This window comes from Rhinolophus ferrumequinum, chromosome 8 (assembly GCF_004115265.2).
Source record: "Rhinolophus ferrumequinum isolate MPI-CBG mRhiFer1 chromosome 8, mRhiFer1_v1.p, whole genome shotgun sequence".
Classification (NCBI taxonomy): Eukaryota; Metazoa; Chordata; class Mammalia; order Chiroptera; family Rhinolophidae; genus Rhinolophus; species Rhinolophus ferrumequinum.
This window is the reverse complement of record NC_046291.1, coordinates 53321032-53339460: the sequence shown is the minus strand read 5'-3', so window position 1 is coordinate 53339460 and position 18429 is coordinate 53321032. Positions and strand designations below refer to the sequence as shown.

At 38.8% G+C, this 18429-nt stretch overlaps 1 protein-coding gene across 1 annotated transcript in view; it reads left to right on the top strand.

Annotated features, from left to right (window-relative positions):
* GORASP2 (golgi reassembly stacking protein 2) overlaps window positions 1-17850 on the top strand; it is a 30685-nt gene extending 12835 nt beyond the window's left edge. Inside the window, exons 2-10 of the mRNA XM_033112712.1 lie at window positions 4416-4496; window positions 5566-5769; window positions 6238-6324; window positions 7075-7205; window positions 10671-10803; window positions 12505-12628; window positions 13562-13648; window positions 15180-15290; window positions 16713-17850. Coding sequence (XP_032968603.1) covers window positions 4416-4496; window positions 5566-5769; window positions 6238-6324; window positions 7075-7205; window positions 10671-10803; window positions 12505-12628; window positions 13562-13648; window positions 15180-15290; window positions 16713-17053 — 1299 coding nt within the window. The 3' untranslated portion in view covers window positions 17054-17850. The remainder of the gene's footprint in view (window positions 1-4415; window positions 4497-5565; window positions 5770-6237; window positions 6325-7074; window positions 7206-10670; window positions 10804-12504; window positions 12629-13561; window positions 13649-15179; window positions 15291-16712) is intronic.
* Window positions 17851-18429: the final 579 nt, after the last annotated feature.

Genomic DNA, 18429 nt, shown 5'->3' with positions numbered 1-18429 from the left:
AGAGAAAGGATTATTTAAGTTTATTTTAGAACTCAAAGTTTGTTATTGAATCTTTTTTGAGTTACTGGGAAGAATGTATCTAATGGTATTAGAAACTTTACATTTCAAACAGTGGTAAAAACTTTATGCCCAGAGGGTGGCATGATGAGGATTGACATGTGAGATCAACTTTCTAAGTTGGTGATGACATTACAAAAGCACTGTCTTTAGTCCTTTTTTAACTAAAAGGTAACCTTTTGGCAGCCTCAGGGGAGAAGTCTGAAATTGATCAGTGGACTAACTGGTTTCTAAATAAAATGGTCATTTGGAAACAGATTCAGAGAATTAGACAAGGACACTATTAAATAAGAAATTTCCCTCTGAGGGAGCTCCTCGGGTCCATGCTAATTGTCCTCTTTTCACACCTGAGGCATTTTACACCTAATTGATAGGCAACTAATAGGCATTTCACGCTTACCGTGTTTCCCCGAAAATAAGACCTAGTGGGACCATCAGCTCTAATACATCTTTTGGAGCAAAAATTAATATAAGACCCGGTCTTATTTTAATATAAGACAGGTCTTTATAACATAATATAATATAATGTAATACCCGGTATAATATAATATAATATAATATAATAATATAATATAATATAATATAATATAATATAATATAATATAATATAATATAATATAATATAATATAATACTGGGTCTTATGTTAACTTTTGCTCCAAAGACACATTAGAGCTGATGGTCCTGTTTTCGGTCTTGTTTCCGGGGAAACACGGTGGTAGATCCTGACTCTTTTTCAACCGACTGTGACTTGACCTCACTTTTCTTCTCCTAATGGCTCCAGGCAGCCACTTTCTTCCTTCCAGAGCTGCCACTTGAGAAGAAATCTTATCTGCCATTTTAGGTTCTAGACATTTTACTTGATGATATGTGTAATATCCCCCATTTAAGAAAACAGAAACTAAACAAGCGTGTACTGATTATTTTTTATTAGATTAAACACTTTTAAGTTCCTTTGATATTTAACTTTAATTTACAAAAATTAATTTACAAATTTGCAGGAAAATTTTCATAAAGCAAGATCAAACAGTTTTATTTTATTTTTTATTAACATTTTTTAAATTAGTTTCAGGTGTACAAAACAATGTAATAGTTAGATGTTTATCATTTATATCCCTCACACAGTGATAAGCCCCCTCCCCCATCCACTATCCCTCTGACATCGCACAGAGCCATTACATTTCCACTGTCTCTATTCCTAATGTTGTACTCCGCTTCTTGTACCTGTATATATATATATACAGTCTAGTTGCATATATGCACATATGCATATATATATATATATATACACACACACACAAAATTGTAGTTGACATTCATTACTGTTCAGCTTCAGCTTCAGGTGTACATCGCAGTGATCAGGCATCTACATCTTCCCTGAGGTGGCCTCCCTAACGAGACAAGTGTCCATCGGATACATGCTGAAAACTGCTGATTCATACAAAATGTTACATATAATTTCAGGAGGTGCAGTGTTCCCTGAAGCCACCCACCGACCTCTTGGATTAGAGGATTTCTGATTTTGAAAATCTATAATTTTTTATTTCTATCCCACAGCACCATGTTGTCTAGCTATATTATATTATGAGCCTCATTTTTCAGACTCGTCCTTTTGAGTTTTTACTCATTTCAGCTTTCAGGTGTCCTCCTTTATCTCCTTGTCCATCTTCATCTTTGCAAGTTCTGTGTGTATGTGTGAAGCTTCAACAATCAGAATTAATCTTTCCCTTAGAACTTTGTACCTCCATTTAGCCCTTACCTGTTTGGTCTTGTGTTACACTTATTAGGTTGGTGCAAAAGTAATTGCGGTTTTTGCAATTTTTAACCTTTTAAACCACAATTACTTCTGCACCAACCTAATATTAGAGGACTGTATACCCTCTGGCTCCCCTTTCTCTTCTTTCCTGTTCCTCAACAGATTGTAAATATTTTGACATCAACAGCTACGTTCCTACATTATTAGTTTTATAATTGAATTATGTCTTGCTAGTAGTATTTATGGAATAAATGCTCACTAATTTTAATTTGTCGCTCAGTAGTAGTAATTAACATTTAGCACTATGTCATGTGCTAAATGTTGGGAGGATTGCCCCACTTCTTACCTCCAAAAAGTGGAAAGTGGTGTGAAATAAAACTATTGAGGAAAAACCTCACGTAGAAGATGAACTTAAAGAAAAAAGAATCCAAAAAAATGAGTTTAAGAGGCCTTTGGGACAGCATCAAGCATACCAACTTCTGCATTATAGGGGTGCCAGAAGGAGAAGAGAGAGAGCAAGGAATTGAAAACCTATGTGAAGAAATAATGATGGAAAACTTCCCTAACCTGGTGAAGGAAATAGATATACAAGCCAAGGAAGTGCAGAGAGTCCCAAACAAGATGAAACCCAAAGAGGCCCACACCAAGACACATAATTAAAATGCCAAAGGTTGAAGACAAAGACAGACTCTTAAAAGCAGCAAGAGAAAGGCAGTTAGTTACCTACAGTGGAAATCCCATAAGGCTATCAGCTGATTTTTCAACAGAAACTTTGCAGGCCAGAAGGGAGTGGCACGAAATATTCAAAGTGATGAAGAGCAAGGACCTACAACCAAGATTACCCTACCCAGCAAAGCTATCGTTTAGAATCGAAGGACAGATAAAGAGCTTGCCAGACGAGAAAAAGCTAAAGGAGTTCATCACCACCAAACCAGTATTACAAGGAATGTTAGAGGGACTTCCTTAAGATGAAAAAAATAAAATATATGAATAATAAAATGGCAATAACTGCATACCTATCAACAATTACTTTTAGTGTAAATGGATTAAATGATCCGATCAAAAGATAGAGGGGCTGAATGGGTAAGAAAACAAGACCATTACATATGCTGCCTATAAGAGACTTCAGATTGAAAGACACAGACTGAAAGTAAAGGGATGGGAAAAGATATTTATTTTATGAAAATAGAAACAAACAAACAAGCTGGGGTAGCACAACTTATACCACACAAAATAGACTTTAAAACAAAGGCTATAACGAGACAAAGAAGGACCTAGTGATCCCACTTCTGGGTATTTATCCGAAGAAACCTAAAATGCTACTTCAAGGGGACATGCTCATCCGTATATTCATTGCAGCATTATTGATAGTGGCCAAGATATGAAGGCAACCTGGGTGTCCCTGAATGGATAAATGGGTAAAGAAGTGGTGGTACATTTATACAATGGAATATTACTCAGCCGTAAAAAATGAAATCTTGCCATGTGTGACAACATGGATGGACGTAGAGTGTATTGTGCTGAGTGTAGTAAGTTAGTGAAAGACAAATGTCATATAATTTCACTTACAAGTGGACTCTAAACAAAATAAATGAAACAGAAACAAGCTCATAGATACAGAGAACACTTTGATAGTTGCCAGATGGGAGGAGGTTTTGGGGATGGGTGAAAAAGGGGTCAGGATTAAGAAGTACAAATTGGTTGTTACACAGTAGTCTTAGGGATGTAGGGTATAGCATAAGGAACATAGTCAATAATATGGTAATAACGAAGTATGGTGTCAGATGGGTACTAGATCTATCAGGGTGATAGATGGGAGGGGTTGGGGGCAGGGTGAAAAAGATGAAGGGATTAAGAAATACAAATTGGTAGTTATAAAATAGTCATGGGGATATAAAGAAAAGCATAGGGAATATAATCAATAATATGGTAATAACTAAGTATAGCACCAAGTGGGTATAGTCGGGGGATCACTTCATAAATTATGTAAATGTCTAACCACTATCCTGTATCCTGTATCCTGAAATTAATATAAAATATTGAATGTTAATTGTAATTGAAAATTTTAAAAAGGGGGGAAGGATAAAGGGGAATAAGAGGTTCAAAGTTCCAGGTTTAAAACAAGTCTTGGGGATATAAAATACAACGTAGGAAATAAAATGAATAATATTGTGGTAGCATAGTACGGTGTCACATGGTTTCTGGATTTATCATGGTGATCACTTCTTTAGCACAGGGAATGTAATTAGTAATATGGTGATAACTATAGTACTGTTGAATAACTATGATGTACACCTGAAACTAATATAATATTGTATGTTAGCTATGTTTTAATACAAATCTTTAAAAAAATAATAAAGGTTAAGAAAAAGTTTTTTAAAAAACAGTAAAAAATATAAATAAATAAGATGAACTTGAATGAGTAGAATTTAGGAAGCTGCAAGGGTACTATCTGGGAGAGATGGAGAGAAATGAGAGAACGAGTCTATTTCTTTATCAATGAAATTAATCTATTTTTACAGAAAAGAGATAGGTATTAAAATTTTGCTTACAGTTTTTAATTCAGCTTTACATTTTTTATTTTGGCATTCTTGTTTTTACAGGTACAAGAAAATTCCCCAGGACATAGAGCTGGACTGGAGCCGTTCTTTGATTTTATTGTTTCTATTAATGGTTCGAGATTGGTAAGTTCAGCTATATGTAGGTTTGGCTATAGTGTTTTGTCATCTTTTGAAAAAGGAATTTCTCAGATTATCTGGGATGGATGTTTACTCGTTAGCTACATAGAATATGATAACAGTTTATAAAAATAATCGTGTTAGTAAACATACGAAAATGTCAAATACAGAATACCTCCCTCTCCATTGGTTATTTTATGGGAATAAAATCACTGGAGACTTACTTTATAGGTTAAATATTTAAGTTTTTTAAGCAGAAAGAAATAATTAAGATGAAAAAGTTTGCCTAGACTTTTGTAGGTTATTGACAAATGGATTAGTAAAGCTTCTCAAATTGTCAGTTTTCTTGGAGCTAAGTTCCATGATATATAAATAATGTTATCAGAACCTTACAGAAAGAGGTGTTCCCAAAGTGCAGAATTAAAACCACTTTTTATAAGTTGCTTTCAGTTTACCTGTAGTAAGGTCCTGTAGGAAGGAAATTATATAATTTCAGCAAAAGAAATTGTTACAATAATGGCTACTTGGTTGGCTCATTTTTTTTACAAAAATCTTAAGTTTTTGTTTATCACTTATCAACATCTCCTATATTTTGACCTTTATTCATTTCTGTAATGAAATATTTAACATACAGCTTCCATTTTCTTTTCCTGTCAGTTCCTAATAAATAAATAAAATGTATATTTAGGAGTAGAATCCAAAATTAAACTTCAACGCCAGCAAATGTTTTAGAGTTTAAAATCCATGTCATACCAACTCTGTTAGTAATATGACTTACGGAGTATTTTGGGTTTTTATCAAGGAAGCCCAAGATCAATTTATGTTGGGTTGCAAATTCCACAGTCTGTAATTGGTTATTAGCAAAAAGTCCAAAGTTGTTGTTAACGCAAGAGTTGTTCTTAATTTCTCAACACTCTTTTGCTGGGAGGAACATTTGAATGTTAATGAAACCTTTGCCTGTTGAATGTTTTATGTTGATTATTAATGTTACTCCAACAGGGCCATAGGATGCGTAAGCTAAGATAGTTAACATTAAATTTTTATTTATTAAGAAAAAATAATTTTGTATTCACAGAATAAAGACAATGATACCCTTAAGGATCTACTGAAAGCAAATGTTGAAAAGCCTGTAAAAATGCTTATCTACAGTAGTAAAACACTGGAGCTGCGCGAGACCTCGGTCACACCAAGTAACATGTGGGGTGGCCAGGGCTTGTTGGGAGTGAGCATTCGTTTCTGCAGCTTTGATGGGGCCAATGAAAACGTTTGGCATGTGTTGGTAGGTATCAACTGGGAGCTGTTACTTGGAGTTTAAGAAACGGTGTGGAAAGGTGTTTTAACAGTGATTGATTGCTTCCAGTTTGGTGAGATTGTAGGGGTATTAATATTTTTAGGCTATTTTTAGTTCCTGAAAATCAGAATTCATTGCTTTTAATATAAGGATTAATTTTAAAAAAACATGAGGAAGAGGAGCAAATACAGATGCCTAAGAACTATTTTTCTAATGATTTATCCATTACAAGGAGATACGTTAAAGCAGATAGCTACAGAAATATTTTAAATATTTATTAAATGTTACATAATTTTTATGCTTGGGGAATTTTAAAATTTATATTCTGTAGTTTCTGACATCTCTAAAAAGACAGAAATATAGGGGTTTTTATCCACTATAATTAAGGACTATGAACTATAAAATTTGGAAGATTATTTTCTGTACATTAATTTTGGGGTGTTTTTGTGTCCTTAGGAAGTGGAATCAAATTCTCCTGCGGCACTGGCAGGTCTTAGACCTCACAGTGATTATATCATTGGAGCAGATACTGTCATGAATGAGGTAATTAGTGTGTGTATTAATAATGAAAATTACGTAACATTTTTAAAGTAATGTTTCAAGCAAAAATATGTTTGCATACTTTACATTTAGAGTTGAAATTTAGGTCTTTGCTGTTCAAGATAGCTTATGCCTGGGGATGTTAAACAGAACATCTGGGAGGTTTCTTATTAGATACAGCTGTGAGGAAGAACACATACCATGTAACAGTTCTACAGAGTTTATGTGTGGCTTATATCAATCTCTGTGTACCTCAGGACGAAATCAAATCCTCATTTTGGTTATTGATTTCATTTTCTCTTCCCTTTTTAAGGTAACAAAATAGGCTCAGCTATGCTAATCACATCCTTTTCCTTGCCTGTTAATTAGTAGAAATATATATTGCTAGTCAAAAATGAGAGGAAAAAATAGGGTGCTCAGATGACCACATCTTAATAATGGAAAGCAAAAGCAGAATATGTAGAATTTGGGTGAGAAAAGTTTTACTAAAATTGAGGACTAGGTCTCATGGAACCGGATATAAGCCCTTGCACATAGTAGATAGGTAGTATATTAAATTAAACCTGGTTTGGAAGTATTGGTTTTAACAGTAATTTTTCTGTCTGGGGCTGGGACCAGAATCTGTGTGTGTGTTTTTGTTTGTTTCTTTTTTAAGGTTTTTTTTTTTGAGTGATTATGATATTAGCCATGTTTGAGACCCACTGTTTTAAAGTTCAGTAATGTGAAAATACTTTTCTCCTGTGATGCTTGCAGTCTGAAGATCTGTTCAGCCTTATTGAAACACATGAAGCAAAACCATTGAAACTTTATGTGTATAATACAGACACTGATAACTGTCGAGAAGTGATTATTACACCAAATTCTGCATGGGGTGGAGAAGGCAGGTAAGGTCATTTTTTAGACTGTTACAACTGCTTAAACTTAGTTTTGTTGTAAACGTTGACTGCTTTTATTTTGAAACAAGTTATTGGTTTATTATAAGACTTCTCTTGAGAATAGAAAATAGCTGACCTAGAATATTGAACCTAGTAATTCACTTTTTAAAGCACACATTTAGGAAGCACGGTATATACAAGCTCTAACAATTGAGTTCGGGAACTCATCCTAGAAAAAGTGCTACATACCTCATTGCTGAATATCACTATGGTCACCTTGGAAGTACTCCCCTTGGGAAGCTATGCACCCATAGCAGCACCTAGTCCACCCTTCAAAGCAATTTTGAAACTCTTTTTCTGGAATGGCCATGATATTACCCTTGATGTCCTGAATGTCATCAAAATGTCTTCCTTTCAATATTTCCTTAATTTTTATTGGGGGCCAGATCAGGTGGGTAGGGAGGATGTTCCAATACAGTTATTTGTTTACTGGCCAGAAACTCCATCACAGACAGTGCCGTGTGAGCTGGTGCATTGTCATGATGCAAGAGCCATGAATTGTTGGCGAAAAGTTCGGGTCGTTTTCGTCTGACTTTTTCATGCAGCCTTTTTAGCACTTCCAAATAGTAAACTTGGTTAGCTGTTTTGTCTTGTTGGTATAAATTCATAATGAAGAATCCCTCTGATATCAAAAAAAGGTTAGCAACATTGTTGTAACAAGTTCGTGAACAATTTTAATTGTCTGACCTCATATACTATAGTTCTTTTCTTTATTGATCTAAGAGATAAACAGCCTTTTTTGGTTTTGTTTTTTTAGTTTAATAAAACAGTTTTCAGTTTTTTATTTTCCCAATTCCCCTGCCAGCAATGGGACAGTACAGTGTAACTTTATGTAGCTACTGGGAAAATTTCTTAGCACTTTGTGGATGGAGACCGTTGGCTTTCAGAAATAGACTGATTTCAACCAAAAGTTAGACAAAATTGCAACAATAAAAAAGCGTTTGGAAAGAGGATCAAGCCGAGCAGATAAGCAGACTTTATAAAATCAGTTTTTTAGGACTGTTCATTATGTCAGTTCTCTAATTTCAAAAAGCCAGACCATAGCAAAGCATGCTTATTTACATTGCTTCTTTAGGTCTTCCAGTTGTTGTTTAGATTGTACAAATTTTTCACTATTTTTGAAAGTTCTAACAGCAGCCTTTTTTAATTTAAGGAATTATTGAACATAAGCCATAATTATAGGAAAGCCTAGGGTTTGGAAACTTCCAAGTGATCTGAAAAAGTTCCAGCATTTGCTGGGGAAAGGATGACTTAGTTTGCTCACAGTGTCTTTACCCACACTGCCTGAGATTCTACAGCTGAACATATGTTACCACCAGAATGCTAAGTTGTTGCAATTTGAGAAAATGAGATAGAGGTGTCATCTTAAGAATCTGCCCTGTGTGGGGCAGTACTTGATCAAATTATCACTGTCCAGGTTTATAATCACACAGAAATACGATCCTCTCGAGGCATTTCAGAGGGACTGTCTCATGCAAACTAAATTTGCAAAGAAGCTGCTGTATTAATTAGAATGGCAAATTTTCAGTTTACAGAAGAAAATACCCCTTCTCCAGGTAGAACGCTGAGGTCAGATTAGTACCACAAGAGTGCTTGGTGAACATGGAATCAAAGTGCGAGGAGGAGATTCTGTGGATGGTGAAGTCATCACTAGTTCTTTTATTTTTAATTACACTGACGAAATACCGCTGCATTGTTCTTGGAGCCCTTCTTTTCTAGACTCTGGTAATTACTTCTTTTCTTTGGAAGACATTTTTCCTTTTGACATGGTTTAGTACCATTTACCAGTCATTGCATTAGACAGGCCCATCCAGACCATATTCCCTAGTCTACCCTCACTTGGCATATGTCTGCCTCAGGTTTTCATTCATTCCTCAGAGGCTGACCACATTTCATTCATTACAACACATTTCTCTTAGTTTCATTCTTGGGCTAGCTTTAAGTTTGCAGAGGGTCTTGCTGTTGCCTCAGTGTTATCTCTTCCACCACTTAGTTATTTTGATGAATAAGCACCTCATTTTAAAATGCAGCTACTTCTAAAAGGCTAACATTGATCACTATAAATTACTTAATCTTAACTTACTTTCTTCAAATTCATGAGTTCCAGTCCGTGAGAATTGCAGTTTTGACAGTAGAAGGGAGGAAAAGTGAGAGAAAAAGGAACAAGTAATTTTGTAAAGTGAAGCATCATTGTGAAATCAAAATTGGATAAGGAAGAGCTGAATTTGGCCACTGCCTGCTCTCCCAGCTTTGGGTGGTAGTAGTACCCATGGAAATAATAAATGCCTTAGCAGGGGAGAGGCACAGAGACATCTGTGCATGGCCTACTCAGAAAGTGTCAAGTAGTTTGGGGAATAACGATCATGGTAGTAACATACTTAGAACCTGATTGTGCAGGGCCTTAAATACTATGGTCAGGAATTTGGATCTACTTTGTGCAGTGGGACTATGAAACTGTATCAGTGGGGGTTGTTTGCTTACAAATAGTAAAAACCAACTCATTGTCATAAGCAGACATGAATTGATTGCTGTGGAATCTTTCATATAATCAAAGAAACAGCTAAAGAATCAGACTTGGAAAGGACAGGACTCCGAATACCTACCTCTAGGGATTTAGAGAAGAAGGACTAATTGGCAATTTCATCAGTATTCTACTGAAGGGATGAGTCGTTTTTGTGTTTTCTGTCACTCCCAAGATTTGTAGCCATGGGCAAGAGAGGTGGATTGGCCTGGCTTAGCTCATTAGCTGCTCCTTGGTTTGAGTGAGAGAGGCCCCTGATTGACAGTCTCACCAGCACTGCACACACTGTTACAGAAGTAATTCTCCAAAAGAAAGAAGGAAACGTGAAGATTGGGAGGCCAGCAGGCTATGGAAAGAAGCAACATGATCAGGTCTTGTTAAAAAGATGGACTATGGTGGCAGTAGGAGGATGAATTAGAAAGAATCTGGATTAACTTGGATTGATTTGTGTCAGGTTCTGAAATAGAACTACGGGATGTATAAATGACTTCACTATACCAAAGTGTTTGGAGCTCTTCAGTGGAAATACTGTATGTCATTCGTTCTGCAAATAATTATTAAGTGGCTACCATGTGACAGGAACTGTCAAGGCAGTAAACAAACAAGGCCTCTGCCCTTAAGGACCCTAACGTTTTATTGGGGGAGACAGAAAATAAGCAAATAAACATGCAGTGTGTTCGATGGTGATAAATGCTTGAAGAAAAATTAAGACAAGTAAGGGTTGTGTCTGTGGTGGAGGGAAGGATGCTGTTTCATAAAACAGTGGTCAGAGGAGACCCCTGATAAGATGACATTATTTAAAGAATGGAAATTTATTTTTATATTTCAAAACCTCAGTGAAATGCAAGCTGTGATTGATGACAGTAACTTTAAAAATATGTATATTTTCATAGCCTAGGATGTGGCATTGGATATGGTTATTTGCATCGAATACCTACACGCCCCTTTGAAGAAGGAAAGAAAATCTCTCTTCCCGGACAAATGACTGGCACACCTATTACTCCTCTTAAAGATGGGTTTATGGAGGTAAGATTATGACCTGATTATATCACAAGGTTTTGACCAAAATGAGTCAAGTTGTTGTTGTGTGTGGTGGTAGCACTACTTGAGGTAGGGCAGACGATGAGGTCAGTATTGACCATGTTGAATGGGAAGTTCCTGTAGGATATCCAGCTGGATGTCCTGCGGGTCTAGATTTCAGGACAGAGAACAAGGCTAGAGATACAGATGATCAGCAAAGAGGATCATTTAACCAGTGAGTACTGATAACAGTTGTCAAGGAATCGGACCTGGCTGGGTCAGAGGACTGAGGTCGGAACCGTGAACATTCCTGGTATTTAAATGGATGGGCAGTAAAAGGGGATCCAGCAAAGGAAGCTCAGAAGTCCACGGGGAGAACAAAGCTTCAAGAAAAAGAGCATAGTCAGCTATGTGAGGTACTGCAGAGAAGTCAGTGAGAGGAGTGAAACAAACCTGTCCTGTGCTAGAGCAATTTCAGAGACTTGACAGGACGCAGACTTACACGAGGTAGAGGGTGAATGGTGAATGATAAGGCGGTGATAGCTGGTGCTTACTAGTGCAAGAAACTTGACTGGAGAAGCAAAGAATGCTAGGTGTGTGGGGACTATTAACAGGATCAAAGTAAAGCTTTGTAAGGAATAAGATATTTATGCACAGGATTATAGGCTTTTAACATGTTTTCTATGCAGGTCTCACAGGATAGTTAACGTTTGTCTGCATGACTAAATAAAAAACAGACATGCAAAAAGAAAAAGATACAGTTGTAAAGAAAGGGCTGCTACCACTCTGATTTTATGGTACACAGTTTGGCCATCCCCGATTCTAGAGGAACTTGGAGAAATGTAACCTCTGCTCCCTCCCCGTTGCCACCTATGGCCAGAGGCAGCATAGTTGTATGTTCAGACTCCTGTGACCATATCTGTGGCCCCTATCCGGATGAGCCTCTCTGGGCAGTCTGAGAAGACCAGCAGGTGAAATGGCAGTGAGAGAAAAGGGCCAGAATGCAAATTATGTTGGAATGTGCCAGAGGACACTGGAGTTGGCAGAAGTTGGAGTATTCAGAGGTGAAACCACCCATCCACCCAGCTGTAGAATCCACATAGACTCACTGATTTTCCCTCATTGGAAGGTAAAGATCTGGCTGCCATATTCATTCATTGATGAGAAAGGATAAGATGGACTTAAGAGGTTAGATATCTTGAGAAACTTCTAAGGGATTTATCATGGTATTAAGACTTCCATAAAACCAAAAAACAAACAAACAAACAAACAAAAACAAACAAACAAAAGACTTCCATGTGATTTCTTCCATGAGCAGTGAAAATTAAAAACAAAAACTCACTGAGAATTCAGAGAAGAGGAAAGCGGTGGTCTTCTGAGTTGACTAAAATGATTTGGGGATGGCCCCAAAGGACGAGGGAGTAGAATCTCCGCTTAGGGTGGAAGTAGCCAGTGTGTGAACCAGGGTAGATGCCATGTGTCGAGAGACTGGAAGTGGCAGGATGGGGAAATTGTTTACAGCGCTACATGGTCCTTGGCGTGTATCAGAATTAGGAAGGAGTGTGTCTGAAGGCAGAAGTGCCAGGTGAAAACTTTGACAGCTGGTATATGATCAAGAAAGGTATCTGCAGGACTGTTGAGAGCCTGTATTTTTATTTTCTTGTAAGTAAACTTGAGTAATTTTTTTTTCCTTTCTTTTTTTGGAAGGTCCAGCTGTCCTCAGTTAATCCCCCGTCTTTGTCACCACCAGGAACTACAGAAATTGAACAGGGTCTGTCTGGACTTTCTATTAGCGCAGCTCCGCCAGCTGTCAGTAATGTTCTCAGTACAGGTATATAGAAAAATATATTCTATTTTGAGTCTATTTGTTTTACATGATATTCTTTTCTATCTCAAGCTGTGGAATTTTAAAAATTAATGCCAGTATACTTTGAAAACTAATTTGCTCTGCACTGGCAGGCCCTGTCTGTGAAAGTTAGTACTAAATTACACACAGCCAGCATTCAAACCTCTTCTCAATTCACTTTAGACCTTGGGCTTCTCTTAATATTGTGTGAGTTATAGAGTCAGGACTCTACCTTTAAATTCTGTTTACTTGCTCTGTTTACTCAACACATGTGCATATCCCTTACGTAGTAGACACTGGGGGTACAAAAGTGAGCAGGATGCCATTCCTTTCCTAGGGGCTCAGTCTGCTCTGGGCACGTGTGTCTATTTCCTTCCTTTTTTTATTCCTTGTTCTACGTAATATACGTAGTCCTTTTTTTTTTTTTATCAAGATCTAATTCACATACCATGGAATTCACCCATTTACAATATACAATTCATTGTTTTTCTTTTTAATATATTTGCAGAGTTGTGTAATCCTCACCTCAGTTAATTTTTGTTCTTAGTTCATGAGCCCAATAGACATTGACTAGAATTCTTCTGTCCCATTTCCCAATATCTAAAACAGTTTGCTAATCTAGCCCTACTTAGGTCAAGTATAAACTCTCTTCCATGGGCCTTAGCTGGGTGGCTTTGCAGAGCCTCCCACCCTCAGCCCAGACTCTGCTAACCAGTCTGTTAAGGGCCCTGGGCAGAGTAGATGGATCAGCTCGGACGCACAGTGGCGTGGCCAGAAACCAAACCACATGAAGTCCCACTGAATGAAGACCTGACCATGGGGGAGGGAAGGGGACTGAACACTGTTTTAATATAGTCTGTTCATTCTTTGTCAACTGAATTTGTGAGACATTTTTTAAAGATTGTGCTTTTAATTTAGGTGTACCGACAATACCGTTATTGCCACCACAAGTAAACCAGTCCTTCACTTCTGTGCCATCAATGAATCCAGCTACTACATTACCAGGTGAGCAGCAGAAGCGTAATAATGATAGCATTACTGATATTTTGCATCTTAAAAAAATGACGACAAAAGTCTGACATCTGTGTAGTGACTTTTGCCTTTTAATCTCATTTTATCTCTGCTGCAACTTTGTGATAAATGAGAGCAAGTGTCAACAAGCTGTTAGTCACCATCTAGTTAGCTGCTGAGGCTTGGGCTCCCTACCTACCCCCAGCCAGCTCACCCACACCCTGCACTCACCCCCACCCTCATGCAGCATGAGGCAGGAATAAGGAATATGTAAAAGAACAACTTCTTCTTTTTTTTTTTTTTTTTATATATATATATTGAGAGGTTTATTTCAAGGATCTGTCTCACATGATTGTGGGGTCTGGCTAGGGAGTTTGAAATCCATAGGGCAGGTGGTCAGGGTGGGCTGGCTGGAACTCTCAGGCATGAGCTGAAGCGGGCTATCCACAGGTAGAATTTATTCTCAGAACAACTTCTTATCTTTAGGGCTTTCTAATAGTTGTTTATGTGAATACATAGTGTCCTGGAAGAGAGTAGTCCTGATTGGAATTTTCAGTAGCTCTAACTTTAAGTTAGATTTGAGTTTATTTCTCTTACTGTTCTCAGGGAAGACCAAGGAAGGCCCTTTATCCAGTAGATAATGATCAAATATCATGTCAGTGATCGAATATATTTGCATTGTGAGAGCCTTTAATTATATGGCTAGAGATGTCATTACACAAACATAATAAGCCGTTAACCCATTAACCAAATGTGTGTGTGCGCACACACACACACACACACACACAGAATGATAACGCAAGTATTGTAAAATGTCAACATTTGGGGAATTTGAGTGAAGGTACTGTGTTTCCCCGAAAATAAGACCTAGCCGGACAATCAGCTCTAATGCATCTTTTGGAGCAAAAATTAATATAAGACCCGGTCTTATTTTACTATAAGACCCAGTCAATAGAATATAATATAGTATAGTATAATATAATATAATATAATATAATATAATATAATATATCAGGTCTTATATTAATTTTTGCCCCAAAAGACGCATGAGAGCTGATTGTCCGTCTAGGTCTTCTTTTTGGGGAAATAATGGTATATATGGGGGTTCTTTATATCAACTGCTTTTTGTAACTCTAAGTCTGAAATTATTTCAGAATTTAAAAAAAAAGCCAGAGAGACTGTAAACCTCAACCCATCAAAGAAATATTAATTTCCTTTTACCATCATACTTGCTGAGCTAAATCAGCCTCTCTCTGAAACACTCAGGCCGGCTCATTCTTACTCTCGGGTTTAGAAGTATTTGTTTTAACCCTTACCCACTTAGACATCTGATCACTTAGATATAGAAAGACATTGTGCTGAAGTGAGATTTTGTTGTTGTTAATGTTGTTACGATACAAACCTGCCACAGTAAGTGGACTTCCAGTTTTCTCACTTGGCAGCGGGTAGTATTTTTGTCAGTCCACAAGGATTGAATGTTTCCCACAGGGGAAATGGTTTCCCTCCGTTTTTGCCTTCTCTCCAGGTCTGATGCCTTTACCAGCAGGACTCCCTAACCTGCCCGCTCTCCCCAACCTCAACCTCGCTGCGCCGCACGTCTTGCCCAGTGTCAGCCTTCCGGAACTCGTGAATGCGGCGGGTATGTTGCCCATCGTGCCTTCCTAGGATCTGTCTAAGGAAAGCTGTATCCAGGAAAGCCAATCCTCTATCTCAGCTTTTTTCTGGAAAAGGCAGATCAGTTTAATAAATTTCAGCTGCTTCAAATAAATATTAATCTTTTTTATTTAAAAAACTGAAAAAGGAAGAGGAAGAAGTATACCTCTGCGATTCTCCTCTACCTGGCCACCTCTCCGCCCCTTTCTCTTCTCTCTGCTTCCTGACTGCTCAAACACCGGAAAGGCCAGTTGTAGGAATAAAGACCCATTGCGTGGCACTGCTGTAGCTAAATTGGATGGAAAGTGTACGGCTCCCCCAGTGCAGGTGAATGAGCTCCTGTGATTCTCCTTGTTTGGGGCGCTGCCACTCATGGTGCCCATCTTACGTAGCCCAGGCCCAGAAACTTAAGCTGTGAAACTACTACCTTTGCTCATCTGGCTGGGCTTGTTATTTAATAGATACTCTCCATAATTAGCAAATATTATTATAATGAAAACGAGAGAGATTTTAGCAGAAATAGTTAAGTTAGCAGATGTTCAAAGTGTTTACACTCAGATTTCAGGCACTGATGAAAATGAGGCGGCAGAGTATCCCACTAGTCTGCTCTTCTAGTTAACGATTACCAGGTCCCTTTGACTCTGAGATGGCCACATGTCAGGGCTGACTTTTAATTGCTGCTGTGAACTCAAGTTAACGTTCACTGTCTTAGCGCTCCCTTTGTCTTTTGTGCCCCGTATTCTTGGCTTCTTTATCCTTTGTCCAGATTGAGGGTTTCACTAGCCCAGTGCTTGCCCTGAACCTGTTATGCAATCTGCTTTTCCTTTTTCTTAAAAAAGTAAAACTCTTTTCCCTTTATTCTACATTTTAAGATCGTCACAATAAACCCACCAAGTATGATATAAATAGTTATCAATCACAGGGCTTGAGCAGAGGCCAGGTACTTATGGGAGGCTGACGCCGGGCTACGTGACAAGCCCCTCCCTCCCACAGCTTCCCCAGGAGGGCTGGCTTCTGTGTCTCTTGCTGTCTGTCCCGAGGGCAGCCCTAGCCCAGCTTGCAGCTTCCCTGGGTGAGCGGGAACGCTCCTGTCCGACACTCAATGGAGCTGCACTGCCTGCCAGGTGAGGTGCAGTCCATCCCCACTGGGAGAGTCGGTGCCTGAGGCACAGCCTGTGCACCTAGGAGCCTGGAAGCTGGAACCTTTCCTTTTGGCCAGCTGGTCTTACAGTGACCATTTAATTCTGTCCTGGCCTCCCAACTGAGGATAAGCAGAGGTGGTGATCTGTTTTCTCTCCTTTGCTCCAGTTCCCTTAATGAAATACAAATAAAAATAGACAGGTGACAATGACTACTGCTCTTTTAGTGCTGGGAGGATATGTGATCTATGCCATTTTTGTCCTAGGTTTGCCACCTCTTCCTTCCTTGCCTCCCCGAAACTTACCAGGCATTGCACCTCTCCCCATGCCGTCCGAGTTCCTCCCATCATTCCCTTTGGTTCCAGAGGTGTCTTCCGCAGCAGGTACCGGGGAGCTGCTGCCCTCCCTCCCCCCCACCGGCAGCCTACCCTCCGACCCTGTCACGACCACTGCAAGGGCCGACGCCGCCTCCGCGCTCACTGTGGATATGATGCTCCCACCTTCCAAGGCGCCCACTGCCGCCGAGGACAGAGCCAGCGAATCCGCCCCAGCCGGCGAGAAGCCTGTGTCTGCGGTAACGGCGGCAAAGGCCTCGGAGTCACCTTAACTGGGAACTGCCGTCGCAGTTGGCGTGGTGTGCTGATTTCACCACGGGAGCCAGTCTGGAAATGAAAACTAGCATTAATTTCATCCTAGTTTGTACTGTATCTGTAGGCATCCTGTAAATAATTCTAAGGGGAAAACGAAGCGAGAGGACCGGGCTTGTATCCTGCTAAGTCAGGGCAGGCTCATGGGCCGAGGAGGAAACTGTCGCAAAGTGCTTGTATTTTAAAACAACCAAAAAGAATTGTCAGGGTGGCTTGCTGCCAGGTTTCCACTGCCGTTCTTGGGAGTGTGCGTCTTTGGGAAGGGTGGCGACGGCGTCTACGAGTCTCCCTCTCCCCCTGCTGCTCCTCTGTAAGAAAGCGAAATGTTTTATGCCTAGTACTCATACACCACATTTCTTGTATTTTGTAAATTGTTTGAGAGAATGCAGACCACCTCCCTAACCCATGAAAGGAAAAGATATTTTCTTTTGGTCTCTATGAGTCACATCTCTATTAAGGTTTACACGAAATTTCCAACTAAAGATGTTTGTTAAAGTTACACAATGTGCACTATTAATTGAACATCTTTTTATTCAGCCTATACATAGATCCTTGTTTTGAGCTCTCCAAATGACTCAGACAACATTTTGTAACTGCTGCTGTTGCTTTATACGTCCACCATAAAATGGCATTTAAAAAGAAATAAAGGAGACGCTGCGGTTTTAAACCAGAAGGTGGCACTTCGTGGCTACTTAAATTATGACAGCTCTACTGGGAAAGAGTAGATACAGCAATAAACGACAGTCGTTTGACTTTTCTTCTTGTGATCCATTTAAATTACAACTAATGACCGTGTGTGCACTTTTTACTCTCCAGGATGTCGCATATCTCTAATGTAATTTTTCGTGTCTTAATGTTTGCTTTCTCCTAACTTTTCTACGAGATAAGTGGAATTGATCTGTTGAATGAAATTAAATGCATATTATATCTCTGTTTTGTAACTAAGACGAAAGAGGCTCATCCGTTGCTGACCTGGTGCTGGCATGAGCATTGCTGAGAGAGCAGCACAGGTGACTGACCGCCAGCCCTCAGCTGGAAATGAGTGATCGGCACAAACCCGGAGCCTCCGGTAGGAGGCCCCGCGCCAGCTGATTTTAGGTCATATCCATTTCTGGGCCAGGTTTATACTAAAAGCGAAATGGTACAAGAAGCCTCCAGATCTAACCATAGTTTCTTCTGTTTGCATTGTAAATATTTCTCAAATAATTCAGTTAAAAATCCTATTTTTTGAAAAGGAGCTTATAACAGGTAGGGAAAATATTCACAAATATATTTAAATGTTATAATTTTTCCAGGACAGGAAAAGTTGAGCAAGTTGTTACTACTTTCGAAAAGA